The 22613-nt window shown below is 41.8% G+C and overlaps 2 protein-coding genes across 5 annotated transcripts in view; one reads left to right on the top strand and one right to left on the bottom strand.

The window, feature by feature from the left end:
- Nucleotides 1–22613, top strand: part of dock2 (dedicator of cytokinesis 2) — a 133919-nt gene that overhangs the window by 81762 nt on the left and 29544 nt on the right. The window lies entirely within an intron of this gene.
- insyn2b (inhibitory synaptic factor family member 2B) overlaps nt 71–22613 on the bottom strand; it is a 23341-nt gene continuing 798 nt past the window's right edge. The window contains exons 2-4 of one of the 2 annotated variants that reach the window (XM_074674129.1): nt 11248–13123; nt 7416–7490; nt 71–3037 (exon numbers count right to left, since the gene is read on the bottom strand). In XM_074674129.1, the coding sequence (XP_074530230.1) occupies nt 2854–3037; nt 7416–7490; nt 11248–12791 (1803 nt within the window). In that variant the 5' untranslated portion in view covers nt 12792–13123 and the 3' untranslated portion in view covers nt 71–2853. The remainder of the gene's footprint in view (nt 3038–7415; nt 7491–11247; nt 13124–22613) is intronic. The other variant, XM_074674131.1, reaches the window with a different exon arrangement.

The raw sequence follows: 22613 nt of genomic DNA, 5'->3' as shown, positions 1-22613 counted from the left end.
AATCAGAAAGTATGTCAACAACAGCACAGTTTATTTAAAATACACACTTTTATTGTACATACAAGAGGAAGATCAGGAAGAGAGGGGCATCATGGGAGCTCACAGACTGTTTTGATTAATTAGCGAGTGTGGTGTCATCCAGGACTCTAATTTGTACCATCTTGTCTTCTAGCAGCTGAAGTAGGCCCTTGTGAGATTAGTGGTTATGCTCAAACTGTTTCTGAACTAAGCAGTTTGCAAATGGTTGTGTTCGTGTTTGTGAAAAATAATCGTGTGGATGTGTTTTTGCAACAGGGATGGAGCTGTTTTTGCAGATTTTTAAGTTTGAATAACAGGTTTGATGAAGAATGTCACAATTTGAACTTTTTTATTTCTTGTTAAAGAAAAGTTTCTTTTAAATGCAATAATGTTCCCCTTCATTATAGAGTACACAGATTGTTTAATATACATTTGATTTACAGGCCTGCAGGTGTATCCTGAACGCTGCACTACAAATGATGCAGCAAGTTGATACTGGGATGATTATCTGTTACATTTTGTGTGATCAAAGCAATGATTGTTATTCAGACAGTTTTTACACAGTTGTTTGGCAGTCATAAAAATCTGCTTTTTCTGCTCCCCAATCCTGCATAACATGAGCATGTGAAATTCAGATGTGCTTCACACACGTATTTACTTTTTAAGGTGGCTCGATAAGCAAGAAATCATCATTTTGACTTTATGTTTTTGTTCGGTAACATTCAATAAGTCCTTTGCTGTAGAAAATGTATATTTTATACCTTTGGAAGTTTTCAAATTTGAATACCGGGAATTCCTGAGGAACTACAGCTAAAATACCGACCACACCCATTTTGAGGTGATTCTTAACTAGGTTTAAGCTAAAGAAGAAATGTCAAGTGAGGAAAATGCTACATCCTTCAAATTTTGCTTGAAGAATAAAAATACCCAGAACTGTGTAACCTGCCAATCAGAGCTCATTACTGCTCATATTTCAATTTTTATACCGGTATAAAGTAATTACCTCAAAATGTGTGTAAACAGCTTCATACAAACCCTTATCACTCTTCAGTTATTAATCTGAATCTCGCCAAAGTAGCAGGTTGCACAGCTCTGTGAATGTCAAAAACATCCTGGAACGTGTCAGCCTTCTCATGGCGTTAAACCAGTGTTTCCCAAACTATTTTTCCAGCGACCCATTTTTTGGAGGAACAAGCCATGGCGACCCAATCCAAAATATGTATGTATTCTCTAAATCAATTGACAGATAAACGTACACAGATAAAAAAAAAAAAAAGGGTTCTTTAATGATGTTTCTGCGTTATCTCACATCTTTCTCACACGTATTGAGCGCAGCGTCCAGTCTGCTTCTGTATTTTGTCTTCATTTTTGTGGGAACTCTAATTCCTATTTGTATTAGTTTTAATGAGCCGGTCAAGGTTTCAATCAGTCGCAACAGACAAGACAATATATAAAAAAAAAAGAGAGAATTTCATGCAAATATTCTGTAAACTAATTTGGCCCATAAAAAATCTCTGGCGACCCACCTGTGGGTCAGGACCCAGACTTTGGAAATGACTGCGTTAAACTGTTGAAACGCAGAATATGAGAAAAAAAAGACACAAAAAAGTCCAGTTCTTCTTTGGTCACTTCAGAAGGTTCCCGGCTCAAAGGAAGGAACTTCTCTTTCTTTCATACTTTTGCTACGAAAAATATACTTTTTTAACTTTTTTTGCCTATCGGGCCACCTTAAGGTAAATAAGGCTAAATGAATGGGTGTCCAATGAACACTGATACATCTTTAAAAGTGCTTAATGGTTGACAGCTAACTGTGAGATTATCACTGGTCTACCCCTGGTGCACAGGTATGTGTCTGCACTTGTATGTTAGTTTTTGGAGTAATTGTGTTTCTCTGAATGGATACCGCTAGTGTTTTAAATGTGTGTCTGTTATGCATGTATTTGGATTCAAGTGTATGTGTGTGAATGAGCGTAAAATGATTTAAAAACACACCATTTTGGATGGTAATAAAGGACAGAATCAATCTTTCTGTCAGACGGCATTGACAGATTATTTAATCAACTGACAGGACTTGTCAGTCTGTGATCAGCTGCCCATCACATTGTCTTAATGTATTCTTAATATAATCAGCACGCTCCGCTCCAAAACCCTGATACCCATCCAGCCATCTGTCTCTTTGTTTCCAGAGAGCTCATCAGCTTGTTGGATGCGTATCCACTACGCTCTTGGGTTGTTGCTACATTGAATTATAGGCTGCTCTGCTCTCCAAAGCCACAGTATTCCTATTAGTCGGTTGATTCCAAATTTGTCCCGGCTCCCGTCCTTATTGCTGGAATGCAGCAAAAGTTATTGTGAAGATTCATTCACAGCTGAAGGTGTGGAATCACTCTTGGCTTACATCCGTTCACACATCTGTCCATCTGTCTAGACAAGCACCCAGCCAAGTGACACACAGTATGTTCGTGTGCCATCCAAGGTGCCAGTTCTTCATCTCTGTGCCACAGAAATGTTTTGGCAATTCAGTGCAAAACAGTGTCCTAAATCAGAGTTAATCTCAAATTATCCAATACAGCCAGTGATCTTGCACTTAGATGAATCTGAGAGGAAAGTTTAGCAGCTTTTTGGTCCCTAACTTGCGCACTCTCTTTAACTGGTCACTTGTTGGATATTGCCAGCTCCTCTGCCTCCTACTGGCATGCAGCCTGGAAAATTCCTCTGCTGATTTTAATGATCGGTAAACAAACGTCACACCCACAGGACCACAGGAGGGATGCTGTATTCCAGAGCTGTGTGGTCCTCTTCCGCGTAATCCTGCTTGTTTTGGTTTGTCAAAGTTCACAGCCACCAGAAACACTTCTTTCTGAGTTTCTTGACTCGAGTTTTGGTGCTGGGGCGGCTCACGGTGGAAGAGACCGACGTAGGTTTGGGCAGGGTTGGTGCAGGCACATCATACTCCCCCTCTAGGGCTTCTATAACCCCCTGGAAGCGTCCCTCCTGCTGTCGAAAATCATGCTCCACACTGGAGAGGAAAGAGAAATAGAGAGAATAGCTGAAGGGGGAAAGGGGGAGGCATGATTTAGAGGTTGTGCCGCATCAAGGCAAATTTATTTATATAGCTCATTTTCCACAGAAAGAGATAAGATGCACTGGTGTGGGGGTCGGAGATGGGAAGAGGGATGTGAGGAAGATTTGCGGACTGCAGAGCAGAGAGAAAGATTAAGGGATGAGGGAAAAGATGAGCAAAGGAGTTTTAGTGACATTTATATGTAGTGGCAAAGTGCTGACACCTTAAAGAGAGGTGATACTTTAACATAATATAGTTTTATATGGAGATGTAAAACCATGTGTTGTTCTCAACTTGGATATATGCAGCTTCAGCACACACACATTCTCCCAGGTCTCAACTCAGCACTCATTTCACGTCTGTAGCATTCTTCTGCACATCATGCACCCATAGATCACAGGCTGCTGGGATGAGAGGGATGGGTGGAGAATGAAAAAAAGAACAGGAAAAGAAAGGTGAGGAATGGAAAGAAGAGGAGTGGAGAAGAGAATTTGCAAAATGAGGGAGCAAAGGAGGATTTTTTCCCCCTGCTCTTGTGATGTGTTCAAAGCAGACCCTCATGGCTTTCTTTTTCTATGCTCCTCTCATCCTCCCCTACTCTGAAGCTTCTTCTCTCAATATCTCTCTGAAGTGTCCACCGCTGCAGGTCAAAGCGTAGTAGACTTTGAGTTTTCTTCCCCTTGTGGTAAACGTATTTTTGTGTGTGACAGAGTGTGCGTGCTGAGTCGTGTTATTGGGGTGGAGCTGCAGCATAGGGGCCTGGCATCTGGAGTTAATGAGCCAAATGATGAGGCGAGGGGAGCAGAGAAAACTACCCCACCCTCTCCACCCCCAGCATCCCAACATCCCAACACTCAGACACACACATGCTGCACAAACATAAACGTGCTCCCCTGACATCCACCCTGTGCATCTTCCTCAACAAGCCTAACAGCTGAGAGAGGAGGAAAAGGAGACGTATGGGGAAAGTGTGTCCTCAGGGAGATGGAGGGATGGACGAATGAAAGAGAGGAAAGCTCTAATAAAACAGAGCAGAGAGGTCACAGCAGAGAAGAGGAGCGAAGACAGAAGAAGGGTAAAGGAGGAGAGGAGGAGTGCCACAGGAGAGGAGGAGAGAAAGGTCTGTGGCCTCTTGGAAAGAGCACAGCTGTGATGGAAGGAGGGAAAAGAGGAGGGAAAAAGCAGTAGTGGGAAAAGAGGATGGAGACATGAATAAATGATAGAAGATGGATACACACATACACAAAGTAAGGAGAAGATAAAGTGGTCCACCCGTCCTACATTCACTAAATTTATAGTGTACTCGGTGTCAGAGTAAAGGAGCTTTTTGTGTTGGGTTTCTCTTTACCTACACACTTCACTTCATGCTGTGAATCTCCTCTAACCACCTCTTTGTACTCATATCTACCTCCCTCACTATTGTTCATGGGATTACAGCACACAGAGAAAAGCTTCTGCTCTTGGTGCGTTCCGTGAGCTGTCATTTTTAACAGGTTTGCAGCGGCACGCATGACCATGACAAGCTTGTTAAATTCTTTAAAGCCTGACTTTCTGTTTAATGTGAGAGTGGAGGTGAGACATGTAGTGGACAGGGTCATGGTGTGAGTCTAACCTGTGAAGTTGATTTATAAGAAGCTTACACGTGAGAGCGGAAAGGGAAAGAAGAGCTTTAGATATGCGGTGCTTGCATATGTCAGAGTGTGTGTTTAAGCTGTTAAAGCTCTGTGTGAGAACAAAGCTGCTGTCAGAAGTTCTCGTCGCTGTTGTCTCTCATCACACAGATTAATTAGGACTGACAAAAGCAAAACATCTTCAGGCAGACAGCCTACATCCAGACCCCCTTTTTTCTCCTCCAATCATTCCAATGGATGCGTCAGTCCCACGTGTAATTCATCCTCTACTTGTGTGTCTCACTTTGCCTATCTCTCATCCTTTTTACCCATAATGCTCTCTGAGGGTTTGATAAGGCTAAGACAGCCCAATCAAACAAGAAGAGCTTTTGTACTTGTGGCTTTTTTATGTGATTGCCACTTGTTTTTTTTTCTGTGAGCTTTAATCAGTTATTTCCTCACAAGATACTTTTACTAATATGAAATAATAAGAACAAAAGTACGATTTTTTTTTTTTTTTTTTTTTGCATATCTGCCAAAGTTAATAACATCCCTCACATTGCATGAAAACCTGTACATTCTTTATTGTTAGTATGTTTTCAAGCATGTACTTGGATGTATGCAAATATGCATATACAAGTTTCTTATAAAAGCATCAGAAGGAAGGTCCCTCATGCTGTGTAATGTTTATAAATACATGATTATATTTGCATATATACTTGCGAAACAAAGAGAAAGTGGGGCAGGAAGCAAAATCTGTGAAACTAAGAAAAAAGAAGAGAGGGATGGTAATGATGTGAGAAGAATCACATACTCTTGAGATCAGGGTTAGCCGCAGGGCCTTGAAAAACTCCCACAACAAGTCTGAAGTTATCAGAATTTAAGGCCTTCAAAATATTTTAATGTCTGGATTACTGTCGTAAGATGATTTTTTTCAGTGTTACCCGCTAACAGGAGGCGTTTTTATGCTGAGGAGAGTCATTTCCTCAGAAATCTTTTTGGTATTTAATGAATGTTCAATCGATTTCTCTTTTTCTTTTGTTAAATTCTGTTTAACTAAACTCTCAGAGATTCCTTTTGTGAGCAGTTTATCTCAGTTGTTGTGTAATGTGAGACATTCAACTGCAACCTGTGACAGTTTTATCATTCAGTCCAGTCTCTGCTTTCTATAGCAGGTCTTGTTTTTGTCTGATAGACAAATCTAAACCTAACAATATTTAAAATACAGTGTTATTAGACAGTAAACGCTTACATATGACAGGCTGAAACCAGACTATTATTCCCCTAGAAATGACCTCTAAGATTGTAAAAAATGTTACTAAAACTTTGTTTATCACTTAATGGATAAATCTTTCAGTGAGATGGATATTTCATCCTGTGTTTCATCTTTGGGTGTTTGAGCTGCCGAACAGTTGCTGTGTGGATTTGCATGTTTATTAACATCTGTATGGATGTATAAGTGGAACATGTTGTCATGTGGCAGTCCTCTCCCGTTGGTGTTCATTACGACTTACTGGTCTGAGGATCCTGCTGCGTTAATTAAGATCAAGGGGAGGAAGAGATTGGAGGAGAAGGAGGAAGAGGGTGTTGGGAAAGTGTATTCAGAGCTGACAGCTGAGAAGAGGAAGTAAAAACACTGGAGGGATGCAGATGCTGGACTGCTAGAAATTATGGAGAGCTGGAAAGATAAGGGCCCTGTGAAATGTGCCTTTATCCCTTGTGGCCTGCAAGGGAGGTTGATATACAACTGTAAACAAGCAGAATAAGCTGCAAGCCTTTGTGAGATAATCACTCACACACACACACACACACACACACACACACACACACACACACACACACACACACACACACACACACACACACACAGAGACTTACAGTCACTCACACATACACAAAAAAGATTATCCCACTTGCAGCAGTTGCTAAATGTTTGTGTTTTCATTTTCACTTTGAGGCAGCTGCATTTGAGAAAATTTCACATTTCCAGTTGGAGCAGAGAGAGCCACTGAGTCTTGCAGGCAGGGCACAGGTGATTATAGCTGTACCATTTGACTGACGAAACGAATGAAGGGTGTACAGATGAGGTCTGTTTGATTGAAAGTTAAAGATGAAGGAAAGGGCGCCTGAGACGGTATGGAATAATTTACATAATGAAAGATGAGGATAAGAGTGAGATGAGATGGGGTGATGGGAGGATTGTGAGTGCACTTCTTTGTAAATTGCAAAAAGATCTAAGAATAAAATTAATTATTTTGGTCACACACACAAGGGAGGAGTGGATCAGAAAAGACCTCATTTAGGTGCTGAATTAATTTTGCTTGTTTGCACAGAACGCTCTTTGGAGTGTAAATAACTTTCGTGGAGAGAGAATCCCTTTTAATCTCCAAGAAAGTGCATGTATTCATTTTAATATGGATGAGGGGATCACTTGCAGTTGCGCATCTCTCATATTATAGGATGTACAGTGTAAGAAGTAAAATTATCAGGGAAGGAGAAAAGGGCAGAGACAGCAGGATACTGAAAAGAAAAGCTAATGAATATAAAACAAAAACAAAAGATGTGCTGAATAAGTGATAAAACCTGGGAAGGCTGAGGAAAAACAAAAGGCGCACAGATTGCTATAGGAGAAGTCTCAGGGCTGTTTGATGAGCTCCGGGGAAGAATGAGTTGTCTTTGGTGGGTTATGTAATGCAGTAAGCTCATTATCTGGATCGGGTTACCTGTAGATGATGCAGGCTGTCTTTTGGCAGGTGGGGCAGTTGTTAATGTCCTGACCAGTTCTGTATGAGCTGCGACTGCAGAAAACAACAGACGTAGAACATTCACACACAGCACCACAACACCTGATGTTACAAAAACCTGTGTTATTACCTTTAGTGTGCGATAACCTCAGTTATTTAGAGCAACAGTCTACTCAAAGGAAAGGCTCTTTATGAATCAGCCCTTTGGATGTGTAATTTTGTCATTTTGTGTAACAGCAGAGGACTCCACAAGAGGCCTCGCTTTTCTCGCCTGGAGACTGTTTGAGTCTGTCCATCTTCTACAGCTGCTTTCACGATTGTTGTTTCCTTTTTCACCTATATAAACTCAGTGCTTCAAAATAAAGAGCTGCTGGGGGATTCAGGATGTTGCCCAAGTTATCCTGCTGTGTTTAAACCTGCCTGTTTGCTCTTCAGGCGAGTGGGAATATCAACTGTTAGCAGGGAACGTCAACACAGGCCTGCTTCAGACAGTGTTAAGAGCAGTGTTATTTCAGTGCTTTTCATTATTATTCAAACAGCGGTGTCGGAAAATGGTTTCATGACAGAAAATATGATCACAAATGCCAACCATGTTATCAAGGTTGAACAGGGCTACAGAAGAGGAGGCGGCCAGAATTGTTGGAGAATAAAGCCAGATACAAACATCTGACAACCTCATGCTGACCGCTGTGTAATTAAAATGCTCTATTTTGCCAAGATATTTTGGCTGGCCCTCCACTGAACTGTGATGAGGGAGTGGCTGATTTATGTTGATAAAATAGACGTTTTAATCACGAGGAGAAAAATTGTGTGACTGTCATAATTTTTCTCCTCTGCCAGTGTTTATTAAAGACGACAACAGCAGGGGCAAACTAAAATTTGCTTCAGGAGCAGCTACAAACACGCTTTTAGCTCAGCCAGCGTTTTGATCACAGAAGCCCATTTAGAGGACTTTATTTCTGGAATACAGTCAGATACATACATGTCCTCCCTTTTACCTGCTGGTTCTTTCAATTATCTCTGGTCTTTACTCCACCTCTCAACTACGCTCCCAACGACAAGCACTTACAGTATACATTCTCACAGTGCAGAGCAGCATGTACGCTGCGTAAAGGAGCCTTGTTGTGCAGCTTAAACATTAATTGCATCTCTCAGTGGTAATCGGTTTGGGATTAGTTTGGAGCTGGAGACATCTGTTACAGAAAAAAAGGGAGGAGCAAAAACATATGAAAGGGGGTTTAGGGGAGTTAGGGCTCCTTTTTGTTCATACGTTTGACAAGCACATGGATAGAGGCTTCTGCATTTAATCTGCATTTGACCGTGAGCATGGATACGGACCAAACTTTCTGGAAATCTTAGTGGAAGTGTTGAGTAGTTTAGCCAACAATTTAAGCCAGACCAACAAAATACATCAAACACTACTAGACTGGATTAGATTAAGATTAGATGTGCTATATTGTCTCCAACCGAAAATTTGCCTTGTACAATTGTGCAAAGGAAACTCTAAAGATATATGTGACATTACCTCACCCAGGCACAGAGACAGACAGCTTGGGAAAGATCAGATGATAACTGAATGTCAGTTTGATGGCAGTGAAGGAGAATTGCTGACAGATTTGTTCAAGCTCCTTCTGGTGGATGCCAGGTTCGACATCTATCCTGATGTAAGGAACTCGTAGGAGAGTATGGGTAGTAATGGTTATATTGTTGAAAATAGAAGTGTATGTTTTAATTTGTAAAGTTAGCATTAATGAGTCTTTTGAGTGGTAACTTTTGAGATCACTTTAAAGGATGGACGCTTGGGATGAGAAGAGAAACCAGCGAAAATAAGAGATACAAAAAGGAATGGGAGGAAGAAGATTGAGAAAGGAAAACGGAAGAGAAGCTGACAGATAAGGTGAAGGTGGAGGTGGGAGAAGAGGTAAAGAATGCAGAGCAAAAGAGGACGAGGGGGTGGGGCGGAGGACAAAACAGAGTGAAAGTCAACACTTGACAGCAGGGGAGAGTGATGGACAGGCTGTCGGGGCTGAGAGGAGGAGTGGATCAAAAAAAAGTGAGAGGGCAAAGGAGTGCTTCACAGTAGGGGTGGTTCATGGAAGGAAGAAGAAAGATAAGGAGAGAGAAGAGGTATAATTAAGAACAGAGGTAAGAGTGATGCGAGGGTGGAGGTAGAAGAAGAGGGTGAATAGCTTAAAGGAAGTTAAAAAGAAGGAGGGTGTCGATTGAATGAACAAAAGCTAACTGGGATGTGTGAAGAGGAGAGAAACAAAGGATCAGAAGGAGGACAGGGTGATTAATAATCAAAAGAATGAGAGGGAAGACGAAGGAAGACCTGATTAGTTAAACTTGTTGGGCGTGTTACTGTTATGCCTCCTGGGGTAAAGTCACTGTGGGGATAATGAACTCTATAAGGTATATAGGATAAAAGGACAGAGGAAGGATCTGCTAGCATTGACTACAAGCTGGCAGGTATCGTACATCCCTGCAGGGCCTGAATCACACACACACACACACACACACACACACACACACACACACACACACACACACACACACACACACACACACACACACACACACACACACACACACACACACACACACAAACTACAGCAGTTCTCTTCAAGCCTGGCTGACATTTAAAATCTATTACACGGACTTGAAAGCCTGTCGGTATATATTGCTATAAAAACTCAAATGCACTCTCTTCTTAATCCAGTGGACTCCCCTTGACATCCTCTCTTCTTCCTCTCCTTATCACCTCAGCTCACCCCCAAACACTCCAACTTCAACTCTTCTTTTTACAAAAATATCTCAAACTCTTGTTCATGTTTTTTTTTTGACCCATCCTTATTTTTATCTTTATCTATTCCTAAATTTCTCCTCCATTGTCACTTTTATCTTAAAGTGATACACGGGGATGGAACAAGTTGGGTCCTATCACAAGGTTTAGGGCAGAAATTACCCCTACAGCAGTGTTTTTGTGCAGCAGAAGCCCAGGGCGCGCGCACCAAACACCCCCTCCCTGCTCCTCTGCCAGTTTCCTCTGCACTCAGACGGGGCCAATTTTTACTTGACCAAAAACACAAATAAACGGACTCCCACCGAAAAAAATCTGATATCGGTCTGCATTCACGCTTTATTTAGAGAATTTTCAGCGCGTTACTTTCACACAAAAACACTGCTAAATAAGGCTCCAGTTCTCGTTGTGTCTCTTCGTCCTGGCTGACTACCTGCGTTTGTTTATATCTGGCACGCCCTGCGCGCAGACTGATACACTAAGCGGCGAGTGCCTCGTAACCAGCTGTGGCTCTGCAGCGGAGGTAGCCCCGTTTTACGACACCATCAGAACGTGAAAGTAACGCGCTGAAAATTCTCTAAATAAAGCGTGACTGCAGACCGATATCAGATTTTTTCGGTGGGAGTCCGTTTATTTGTGTTTTTGGTCAAGTAAAAAATGGCCCCGTCTGAGTGCAGAGGAAACTGGCAGAAGAGCAGGGAGGGGGTGTTTGGTGCGTGCACCCTGGGCTTCTGCTGCACAAAATCACTGCTGTAGGGGTAATTTCTGCCCTAAACCCTGTGATAGGACCCAACTTGTTCCATCCCGGAGTATCACTTTAAGCTCTGCTCAGCACTCTTATTCCAACATGATTATGCAGCCAAACAGGCTGATTGGTTGTTGCATTCACTGACATACTTGTAAATACCCAGTACTGTATTGAAGCTTGCATTAAAAACCTCAGCTGTCGTTTGAAAACCTTGACTTTCTTTTCTGTTTGATCTTAAACTCCAGTTCTACAGATTCTCTTACCCTTCGCTAAGCGCCTTGCTCTTCTCCAGGTCCTGAATGACGTTGAGAAGCACCTTGATCTTCTCCTGGTTGGACACCAGGTTCTCCTCCACACTCTGTAACTGTCTCTCAAGCGGTGCGTTCACTCCTCGTCCAGTCAGTAATCCTCCTGGAGCCCCGTTACAGTGTGCTTTCAGATGAGTCTTACAAGGCAGAGTGTGATCATCAAATGATTTGCTCTTCTGTTTTGTGTAGCCCTTGAGTTTGGTCCGTTCTGAGGATGTTTGTTGTGGGGTGTTTGCACTCTGCGGGGTGTTTTTGGTTTGCGCTACAGGTGTGGATGGTTTGGAAAAAGTAAGCTTAGGTGAGTTTTTTGGTGGGAGTGACGGGTCACTGTGAAGGGAAGGTGGTTTAGCAGTGATATGGACTGATGTGTAATGATGCACATGTTCATTACTGTCCTGGGTCTTAGCCAATTCATGCTTGTGCGAGTCAGATGAATTTGGTTCCTCTGGCACTTCTGCAGATGGCGTGGGTGCTCGTGTGTGCGAGGTCCTGTCAGTGCTGTTGTACAAGTGTGTTTCTGCTGTTTGCGTGGCTGAGTCCCTATAGTGTGAGAAGTCTGCAGAATGTGGCCTTGTCTGAGGCTTTGCATCTTTGCTTTTGTTCAGTACATGTGCTGTGCTGTTGGAATGTGAGCTGTGGGTTTTTGGTATGGTATGTGAAAGCTGCGGGATTTGACTTGTCTTTGCTAATGTGTGTGTTGAGGTGTTAGCTGTATCTGTTGTCTTTACATGAGACTTGGAATCCAGTGAGGTTTCTTTTCTTGACTGGTTGTGAGTCACAGATGTCTTCCGCGGTGGATTGGGTAAAGTCTGGCTCACTGTTATTTGACTGACAGCCCTCTTTCGACATGCACCTGTGCAGGGTGTGATCTGTGATCGTCTCCTTCCACATGTGGCACATAGGCTCGGAGGGGAAGTGGCCATCATTCGACAGGGCCGGGGTGGCGTGGCGTGCAGGGTTGTACAAACACTCCCTGTCTTCAAAACCGAGCGATGGCCCTCCCCACGTAAAGACTGCACCCTCCTCCTCTCCTGAGGAAGTTCTTTACCTTCAGCTCCCTCAGTGCAGACCCCTCCTACTGCATCAGAGGCCACCACACTACCATTTGTGTACCGAGCTGTCCTTTTTACTCGTGTTTCCTTTGGGTTTGTCCGTATAGTTTTGATCTGGCAGTAAATCCCGCTGCCTGACCCCTGCGACCCCATATCGTCCTGTGTCAGGCTGTTGATTTCGTTCTGAGACGTCTCCTTGGACACCGGCAGACTGCTGCTGTCACTCTTGATCACTCCGGCTTTTCCTGTTGTTGTTTTGTCTGTTGCCATGGTGGCTGGCCGATGAATGTTGACTGGTTGGCTTCCGTGTCGTTTGATGGAGGGAAGAGTCCGCAGTCCGGGAGATGTTTGCACCCCGACGTTGCACAGCGGGCCCCATCGTCCCCCTGCCAGGGGAACCCCCAGCGCAGGCACTGGATTGGTTGGGTCAGCCACCCTTCTGCCCATGCTCCTCTGCAGGTCGCCTCAGCCCCCTGCAGAGCTGAACGGGCTGGAATCCAGCGGCGACATCAGCTGACGTCAGTAGGGCTAAAGAAGGCGGTAATGTTTCCCGCTTTTGTTTATCCAAACAAGTCAATGTGTTTGCAGCAGAGGGAGCGTTCCTATGTGGAAGCTGGAGTCAGAAATTCAATATCCAATAGACTCTCAATGTCCCTTCATTAATGACCTCCGTACTACTTCAGCTGCTTCTGGACATCACTATTAAGACTCCTCTCAGTCTCTACCCAGTAGGCTGAAGATGATGAGTTGGAGGGATTTTTGGGCAATGCAGGTTTTCTCTGGGGACAAAAAGGAGAGAGGCAATGAACGAGAGAACAGACAGACCAAAAAAGGGAGACAGGGAATCAGCAGTCAGTTTGGCCGAAGACACAGACATTAGGCACGTAAAGCACCACATAACAGCTTCGACCTCGACTGAACGCACACACTGACCAGATCGATAGAACTCTATCAACCTCTTATTAGAGCAGAAGGTTGGGAGTTACAGAGGCAAAACACTAAAACTCATCAAGATGTTTCTCTTCAAGGTAGAGAGAGAAAAGACCAGAGACATACTAAGGCTAATGGGGTATGTCTCCATAAAGCTGCTGGTTGCACATCAAGCCCAGGAGCTGGATCAGTAAATCTCACATGTTCAGGACACTACAGCTGTTGTTGCTGTCCTTTGTTATAAGGCGCTGTGTTTGCTTCACACAGCCGTGTAATGCATCATTTCTTGGCATTTCTCATTACTGAGCTTTGTCCAGTGTGTTCACATAATATTAATCTGTGCTTCAGTCCATCCGTCAAATGTTCATTAGTTTCTTCACTGAGAAACACATTATTTGATTGTTTGAAGAGTGAGCTAATTAATCGTTGAGTTTTAATCACATCAAATAACTTTGGAATTGATTTTGCACCATGACAGTGTGGGCTGATAAAATTGGGGCAGGATAATATAACCCATTTTCCTCTGGAGGAAATTGGGCCATTGCAGTAGTTCCTGTTAGCATGACACACACATACACTCACACTTAAGAAGTAGATACTTAGAGAGTGAGGGAAGGTTGTTTACACTTACAAACACAATTCATTTGATATTCCAGTATGACACTGATATTACTAGGCAAAATATTCACTCTTACTTTGGATGATTGAGGCTATTGCACATATCAAACTCTAAAATAAATTGACAAAGCTCTAATTAGTATCTTTGCAATTGTTAGAGTCGAATTCATCAGAACATTCAGACATGGATCAGATTCTGACATTTAGAGCAATCGTACCATAAATCAGCCCTCTGTCCAGCTGTGATCCTGACAGGCACAGAAATATTCAAATTTTGCAATTTAGGCAAATGATGACAGAATCAGCCACAAAAGGTTATTTGTAAAAATATTAGGCTCTTTTTTTATCTTCTCCATTTTTGTCTTTGTATCTCATTTTTCTGTTTTTTCTTTGTGAAACTGTTATCTTCATATTTCTGTCACTATGGGCTGGATTAGCTGCCAGCAGGCACACACAAAAGGACTTTATGTAAGCTGGTGCCACATCACAGCACAGATCTTTGCTGAGTTAATTCAAAATTGGACCAGCAAAGATTTTTTGTAATTGTGACACTGTTCATTTATCACTTTCTTTGCCCATGAGGTTTGGACAAAAGTTAAAAGTGCTTAAAGCAACAGAAAATGTCATGTTTAAAGTTTTTAAAGAGTTTTTGAATATTTGCCTGCCAGCATATGTTGAGCCTGCAGCTCTTGCTCGCGGACAGTCACTGAGTCGTCATATTGACTGTGATGAGCCTGACTGCTGCACTGGTAGTTCATACGCATTCAGCAGCAGAGTCATGCTCTTGCTCTGTCACAAAGCTGATCTCTCTGACCTATATTGGCTCATTTAAAGCCTGATGTCACATTCTCGTCCGACAGCGTGAGCAGATTTTAAGAATCACATTTTAAGACGTTTAATTCCCTTCCCCTGACAGAGAGTGTAATTAATATTGCCAGACTCTTTGGAATTTCAGGTTTCATTTAAAATCATTAATTATTAAAGCAGAAGGAATACAGTTTATTATGCTGGTAGGCCTGCCGATGGGCTGCAGGAACTCTTGGTACAGCTTAATTTTAGACTCCTTTTTTCCTAATCCCTTTTTTTATTAAACTTTTTCATGTTTGCCGGAAAAACAGTCTGCATCACACGTCTTTGACAGTTAGTGCTGAAGACAAAGGCACATAATATTTGTCCTCGAAAATGTCACTTAGAGATCCTGGAGCTTTAAAATGCAAGGTCTCTACATGTGGCTTTTTCAAAGGATTTCTGCTTCAGTGACATTCTGCTGCTATTTTTACAGATATCTTGAGAGTCAGCTTGGCCAAAGGACTGACAGTTTGCCCAGGAGCTCACAGGGGGTTACAGCCTACTCTGTCAATTGACAGCCTAGACTGTTTATGATCGGCTTCCATGGTAACTGGGATGACTGTCAGCCAACTTATCTTGACCCAGAAGTCAAAAAAAGACCAAGATCTGTTTAGTTTGTTTTTCATAGAAGTGTATTATATTTGTATGTGTGTGTGTGTGAATAAGAAGGAAAGGAAGCATGAGAGAGTTATTTGAAAAAGCATGCCGCTGGGTGGATGAGGAATGAGATGTGTTGTTTGCAAAAAGAAATTGCAGATGATGATGATACTTTTCCTGATGGAAACAGAGAAAGGAAGAGAATGAGGGAGCAAACCTCTGTTGTGTCTGTGCAGCGAAGAGAGGCAGGACTGCAGATGAGCGTGCATAAGTATGCATGTGTGTGTTGGTGTGTATGCCTGTATATAGTCAAGTGGTTTGCCTTGGGATTCAAACTAAGTCAATTGAAGGTAATTTCACTGCAGCTCATTTCCAAGCTTTTGTCTTTTCCTCCAGCAGCTACACCAGACATCAGAGCACCTGCTGCAGTAAACTTCTTCTCTTTCTCTTTCTGTGTCTCTCTGTAATTATGCACTGTGTGTGTGTGTATTTAAGACTTTGTGTTCATGGGTGTTCCTAGCATCTCAAGCCTCACCTCGACTTCTCTGAGAAAAATAATACCAAGTTGTCAGAAATCAGCTATACCTCTATCCAAATCGTATTGGACATCACTTGCTTTTTTCACTCTCCTCTTTATTTTTACTTGTATTTGTTGTTGCACTTTCTCTCTCACCGCCCACTTTCCCCGTCTCTGTCATGCTGACTTTGATTTGATGCGTGCATCTCTTCCCCCTCCCTCTGTCTCCATACTCAATCTGAGTCTTTCAAACCTCCAGCTGTGTAAAATGAACATGGAAGAGAGAGGGAGGTAACCCTGTCAGCCTGGGGGCTGAAGAGGGAGGGGAGAGGAAACGTGGAGATGGCAGCACAAGGAGGTGTGGAAAGGTGGTGAAGGGATAAGGGGCAGAGATGAGATGAAGGAGAAACAGTGCAGAGCAGATAAAAGTGCTTCTAAAGTGTGTGTCAAAGGAAGATGTGTTAAGGGCAGTTTTCCTGCGTTAAAATCTCTACAAGTGTCTGATAGAGTTTGTAAAACAATAAAGAGAGAGGCGCAGAGTGTGGAGAGATGTGTTAGGAGACATTAAAGAGGAAGCAGGGGAATCAGAGAGCTGCACACACTGTCTGCCAGTAATCAATACACACTGCAAGTATGCTGGAGTATCTGTCATCACAGACAGACAGACACACACACACACACGCACACACACACACGCGCACACACACACACACACACACACACACACACACACACACACACACACACACACACACACACACACACACACACACACACACAGCTTTTAAACACTACAGGGAGTTTCTTGACAGAGTGCAGCTTTTTATGAAATTTGTTTATACATGCAATGATTTTAATTTACCAGTTGGTGGTTTTAGTTAGTCTCAGCACAGCCTTGTGTGTGTGTGTGTGTGTGTGTGTGTGTGTGTGTGTGTGTGTGTGTGTGTGTGTGTGTGTGTGTGTGTGTGTGTGTGTGTGTGTGTGTGTGTGTGTGTGTGTGGTAACATTTCTGTGAATTAGTGCGCCCCCACATCTCTGCAGGGGTAACAGAACGCTGAATGCTCCAGCGAATCGAGTCCCCTGTCGTTTCAAGGTGAGCCTCATTCTTCAACCACAGATTGACGGACCTGCTTGCTGTGTGTGTATGTGCGTGTGTGTGCGTGAGCGTGTGCGCGAGTATGTCTAGGTTTCACAGAGACTGAGACTCGCTTTACTGCTCAGTAATCACACTGCTTCTCTCATTCACTATCTATCGCCCACTCATGGCCACAGCAGAACAAATGCAGCACATTATTGGCCCATGGAGACAGGGGGCTCATTGCATTTTGGGTGATGTAGTCAGAGTTATTCTTCTGCTGTCAAGAACTGAAGGAACCAAAAAAGCTGCTCTACTTTAGCCCTTTGTTTTAATGCATTTGATATTTATTCACAAGGTTAACCTTCTGTCTGTACTTAAAATATACATTTTCAATCAAACACTGACTTCTGTAGCTGCATACTGTTATATGAGAGTAAAACTAGATTTGAGAGTTGAGTATCAGTCCACTCAGTTATGGCCATCTGTTTCATAAAGTTTACAGTGTCACCAAATTGAACCCCCCCTGTGACGTGTTTTAATATATCTGATGATTGAAACAAGGTTTATAGCACCAGCAGTCAAACTGTCAGACAGATCAGCCGACAAATCATTTCAGGTAGAAGTTCACTGCTTGACCTGAATCAACAAAATGCTCTAAAACTCTTACTATGAATCATTCTGTAGCTTGTTTTTTTCTCAAACGTTCAGGAAACTTGTGTGTAAAATTTACTGGATAAGAAATGGGATGATTATGGGAAAGGAGAAAGAGGAATGGTACTCATAGTAGCAGGACCAAAGTGTGAGGGTTTACTTAAAAAGGTCAGACAGGAGGAGGCATTTGATTATGACCGCAAAGCAAGAGGGAGCCAGCTCAGCCTTCTGCAGACTATATAATCACACATTTTAATTGGGCACTACTGTATTTTTCAGGGACAGTGCACTTTAATAAGCACTTCAACTCAAGAGCCACAAGCCAAAAAAGCTAATGTTCATATTACAAAAGCTAAGCATCTCAGCCAACCCTGCATAATCCATTGAAGAATTGTGTGAGGCAGATTGTGTAAACCTGAGTTATTGTAAGGGACTCAAGTGTCTCCCTAACTCAGCCAGCACAAGCTATAGAAGCTGTTGTTGTCCAAGAAAAGAAATAATAGGAATAATTGGGTTCTGCATCAGTCGTTGCCAAACTTCATCATATCATGGCTTTTCAGAGTAATTTTTGACACAGCAACCAGAGCCTGTGGACCACAAATAAAATATGATTTCAAGAAAGTAGTTTGACTGGTTGGCTCGGTTTCAGATTTTAGACTCTGTTAGGCCTAAATATGTTTACCTTATCAAGTCATTTTACCTTGACTGTTGGTCACTTTTCCTCTGACCACAGAGTACTTTGAAAACACACTCAAACGTATGCATATGCGGTTGTGTATCTATTATAATTTGTGTAATATTAATAACAAGAAATTTCCACTCAAACGAAATATCTGATGGAGCAGAACAAGATTTTGGCAACAGAAGCATTCCTGTTTCCATTTCAGTGTGTTTTAAGCCCATGTAGAGATAAAAGGAATGGTTTGAGCAGCTTTGGTTGCATGTGGGAAAATAGATCATGTCGAGAGCAGAGGATCCACATGGTTTACCAAGATGCAGTAACCTCTTGGCTGATTTCTGGCGATGGCTTTTTCTTTTTCTCTTTGAACAGTTATCCGGTGAGCTAGGAATTGAGATCACAGTCTATTTATAGATTTTGAAGCTCAACCCTGTCTTTCACCACACATTGCTAGTCACACTTTAAACACTGAAGAGCTCACAGAAAGTAACTCTCTGGGTAAGGATGGATGCTTCAGTGTTGTCACCCAGTGGTTCCATAAGAGGCCTTTTGAGGCAAAGTGGTGTTTGCTGTTTTGGAAATGCATTTCTTGGTCATCCTAGATAGATTAAGGAGGTGGAGCGGAGATGGATGTTTGGCCTGGCTAACAATTTAGTCATGCCCCCAATTATACGCAGCAGTAATTAACCCTTCACCTTGATGCATTCAAAACAGATTAATTATGAAATTCTCTCCTCTTAGTGTGTGTGTGTGTTTGTGTGTGTGTGTGTGTGTGTGTGTGTGTGTGTGTGTGTGTGTGTGTGTGTGTGTGTGTGTGTGTGTGTGTGTGTGTGTGTGTGTGTGTGTGTGTGTGTGTGTGTGCTCTTAGGCTAAAACTGTAACACTGCTAAAAATTTGGAAACAGATTGTCCTGAACTCTTCTGGTCAGTGCTGAAAACTGAGGGCAATTAGTTGTAATTAGTTACTTTGACTTGTACTCTTAACTGGATGGAGCTGACAAAACAAGCGTTCACTTGAAGTCATTAGTAATTAATTTAAGTCCAAGATAAGACAAGAGAATATTATTTTTCACTTCTCCAAACCATTATTTTAACAAAATTAATGCCTGTTCTTGAAATTTGTTAGAAGAAAAAGAAATTAAACAGCACATTTCAGTGTCTGAGTATATTTTATTAAGGAGGGTTGCTGGATAGCAGTACAGCACCTTAGAGGCGTATTACTACGTCAGGGTGGAATGAGTCATCATCATCATTAGAGTCCTAACAGCATAAAAGCACCATCACGGTACCACTCATTGGGTTATCAATTTTTAAACAACTTAAGGGAACTCGCTGGGGAGTCAGACACACAAGAAAAGGCATATATTGGTATAAGCTGTGAGAATATATTTCCTTAATAGATCACCCTAACACCAACAGGAACCAAGAATGATTCAATAAAGCTTACAGTCATTCAGGCTCAGCTTTGTGCCACTCTACACCAAGTGTCATACAACTTCCTGTCTGTCTCTTTTTTTATGTCTGGTTGATTTAACTTTGCTCAGAACATGAATGAGGACCTTGAATATGAGTTTTGATATCATATGTTTAATTTCCTGAAGATCACAGGGAGATGAGTAATAGGGTGTTTGTTCTGTGGTTTCATCTAGAAATTAAAAAAATAAAAGAGCTGAGGGTTGTTTTCCTTAGACAAACTCTTCTAATTGTTTGTTCTATGCTATGAGCACAAGTGTTCATGCTTGGATGTGATGATGTTTAAATGAAGACACTTTTACCATTGATGCCTCTGTAATGCTGACCTGTGAGGCAAACAGGTCAAGACCTTTACACCTTTTACTAAGAATACCTCAAAAAGACACTTTATTCAAATGTAATTAAACTTTTTTTCAACTGCATACATTACATGGTCAGTGTGAATGAATCTTTTAAATATTACCTGCAAGACATTAAAAGTGTTGAACAGAGAGATAGAGTAGTTGTCTTGCATTACGGGATTGGCCTTAATGTAATGTCTTCTACTTAGAGAGTAAACAATCACCATGTTCATCTGTTAATGTTTTCCATTTGGTGATCATTGAATGTTTTAAAATCAGAAGGTAACTTATTATAATGAGGCTGAGGTAAATAATTAAGGTGTTTTTTAGCTTTCCATTGGTCCATTTCTGTAAATCCTGATTATTCTTAGCAGTCTAAGAGCTTTTAGCTCCTTGACTTTTTATAGGGAGGTAAATAGGTCATAATTCAGAGCAATGAGCTGTCAAATGGCCCTCTGAGGGAAAAACAAATAGTTTGGTTGTATGGGAAAGGTTATTTACAGCCAGTTAACTACCTGTAACAGAAGAGAGGGTGAAATATAGACAGAGAGCAGAGAATCGACAATTCTATCCTCCAGCCTAATTTATTTGTTTGTAGGCTGGGGGATTTGGTGTTAGTTAAGCAGCAGACCATGGTAAGAATGTAAATCTGAATATTTATGAGGAATTTGCCACCAAATATTTGATTATCAATGATGAACAGGGTAAAGAGGAAAATTAGATCTTGTAAGCCAACAGCAAAGTTAAGGACATAGCCACACATATCTTTGCAGTGCGGCTAAAAAAGACAGATTTGTTTGGGTTTTGCATTTGAACTCTCCCTTTTTCTAATTTGTCCCTTTTCCCCTCACCCAAATCCCCCCTCATCCTCTCCTTCATCTGTGTATCCTCCTCTATCATCTAATCTCTCTCCCTCGTCTCTATATCACTCATGCTGTCCGCATGTCCCATCCAATCTCTCCATCATTAACCCACAATCTATCTCTCCTCCTCTCATCTCTCCATCCTGCCGCCCTCCCCGCCTCTCCCTCATCCATCTTCCTGCCCTTTTGACTCTCAAGTCCTTTTTTGTTTCACACCATCTCATCTTCTTCTCCTCACTTGTTCACAGTCCGTCTGGTTAGTCGAGTGGTTCAAGTGTCAGTGACTCACAGACACATGCGCTCTCACGCACATATTTTGTTTGACTTTGTCTTGCTGTCAATCTCCCTTAACCTTTATTTTTTTTCTTCTCCATCATCTGTCATTCTCAAGAGAAAAGGGGTGTAATTAAAGTCAGCCGCGTATAATGTCATGAGCTATTGATTAGGTTGTCTTTGAACATAATTTGCATTATATCTCTTAGCTGTCTCTGTGTGTGCAGCACTTATGTCAAACATTTGTTAGTCTTGCTTTCATGCATTTGATAGGAATAGCTTCAAGCAAAATCCTTCCAGTTTTAAAAAGTAATGAAAGAAAAAACTTCATTTATTTTATTTAGTCGACCTAAAACAACTTGTAAGTGACTTAAAGAGTAAATATCCTAAGCACCAAAGCATGTAATAAATAACAGTAAGTAACAGTAAGCAATTTATGGAGATTTGATTTGCACCAAAGGGAGTTTCTTCCAGCATAAGTTGGCTATGCATCATTCTTTCATCAGGGGATGAAAACAGAAAATGCACTTAGGGTTATTCTAATCACAGATCCACTGTATGTCTCCTTCACATCCAAACGTCATGACTTTACACCATCGTTTATTCAAAGAAAAATGCTTCTGCTGGTATGTAGGTCAGACTTTACCTGTGTATTTATATATTCTGTGAGCAAATGATTCAAAAGTTGAACATGTTCAACGTTGTGAGTGTAGTAAACAAGAATCTTACTGTGGAATGTTCCTCAGCAAGTACACGATAGAGAAAGTGAGGTGATTTTTAATCAAGTTTTTACTTTGTGCCCTCAAAAAAAATTTTTGTGCAACAAATTCACACACAAACACACACCACACACACACATATACACACAGCCCTATAAGAACAAACTGTCATTTTGAAATTGGTCCTGACGGATGAGGTTACGTAAATTCTAAGTGCATAGATAGAAGATTTACTGTCCAGACGTAGATCCCATCACTTATGTGCTTGTTCTTCTCTTTTTTTGCGCATAAACATCCTCTGTTTCTTTCTTTCTCTCTCTCTCTCCTCTCTCTTGCTTATTCTCTCTCTCTCTCTCTCAGTGACACACACACACACATACACATACACACACACACACAGAAACACATACACAGATGCCCAGGGGCAGTATTAGTGTATAAGAGAAGGGTTATTGCAATATAATCCCATATTAAAGCTACACGAGCTGTTCTGGTGATTGGTTCAGAGGCTCTTAATAGCGGTCACTCAACAAACACACAAATACATGTTAACACACACACACACACACACACACACACACACACACACACACACACACACACACACACACACACACACACACACACACACACACACAAACTAAACCTTTGCTAAAAGCAAAAGTTATAAATTAATGGTATT

The sequence above is a fragment of the Halichoeres trimaculatus genome, unplaced genomic scaffold (assembly GCF_033239565.1).
Source record: "Halichoeres trimaculatus isolate MK-OKI-2021-1 unplaced genomic scaffold, fHalTri1.1 fHalTri1_scaffold_7, whole genome shotgun sequence".
Classification (NCBI taxonomy): domain Eukaryota; kingdom Metazoa; phylum Chordata; class Actinopteri; order Labriformes; family Labridae; genus Halichoeres; species Halichoeres trimaculatus.
The sequence above is the reverse complement of the archived record's forward strand: the minus strand, read 5'-3'. Positions and strand labels throughout refer to the sequence as shown.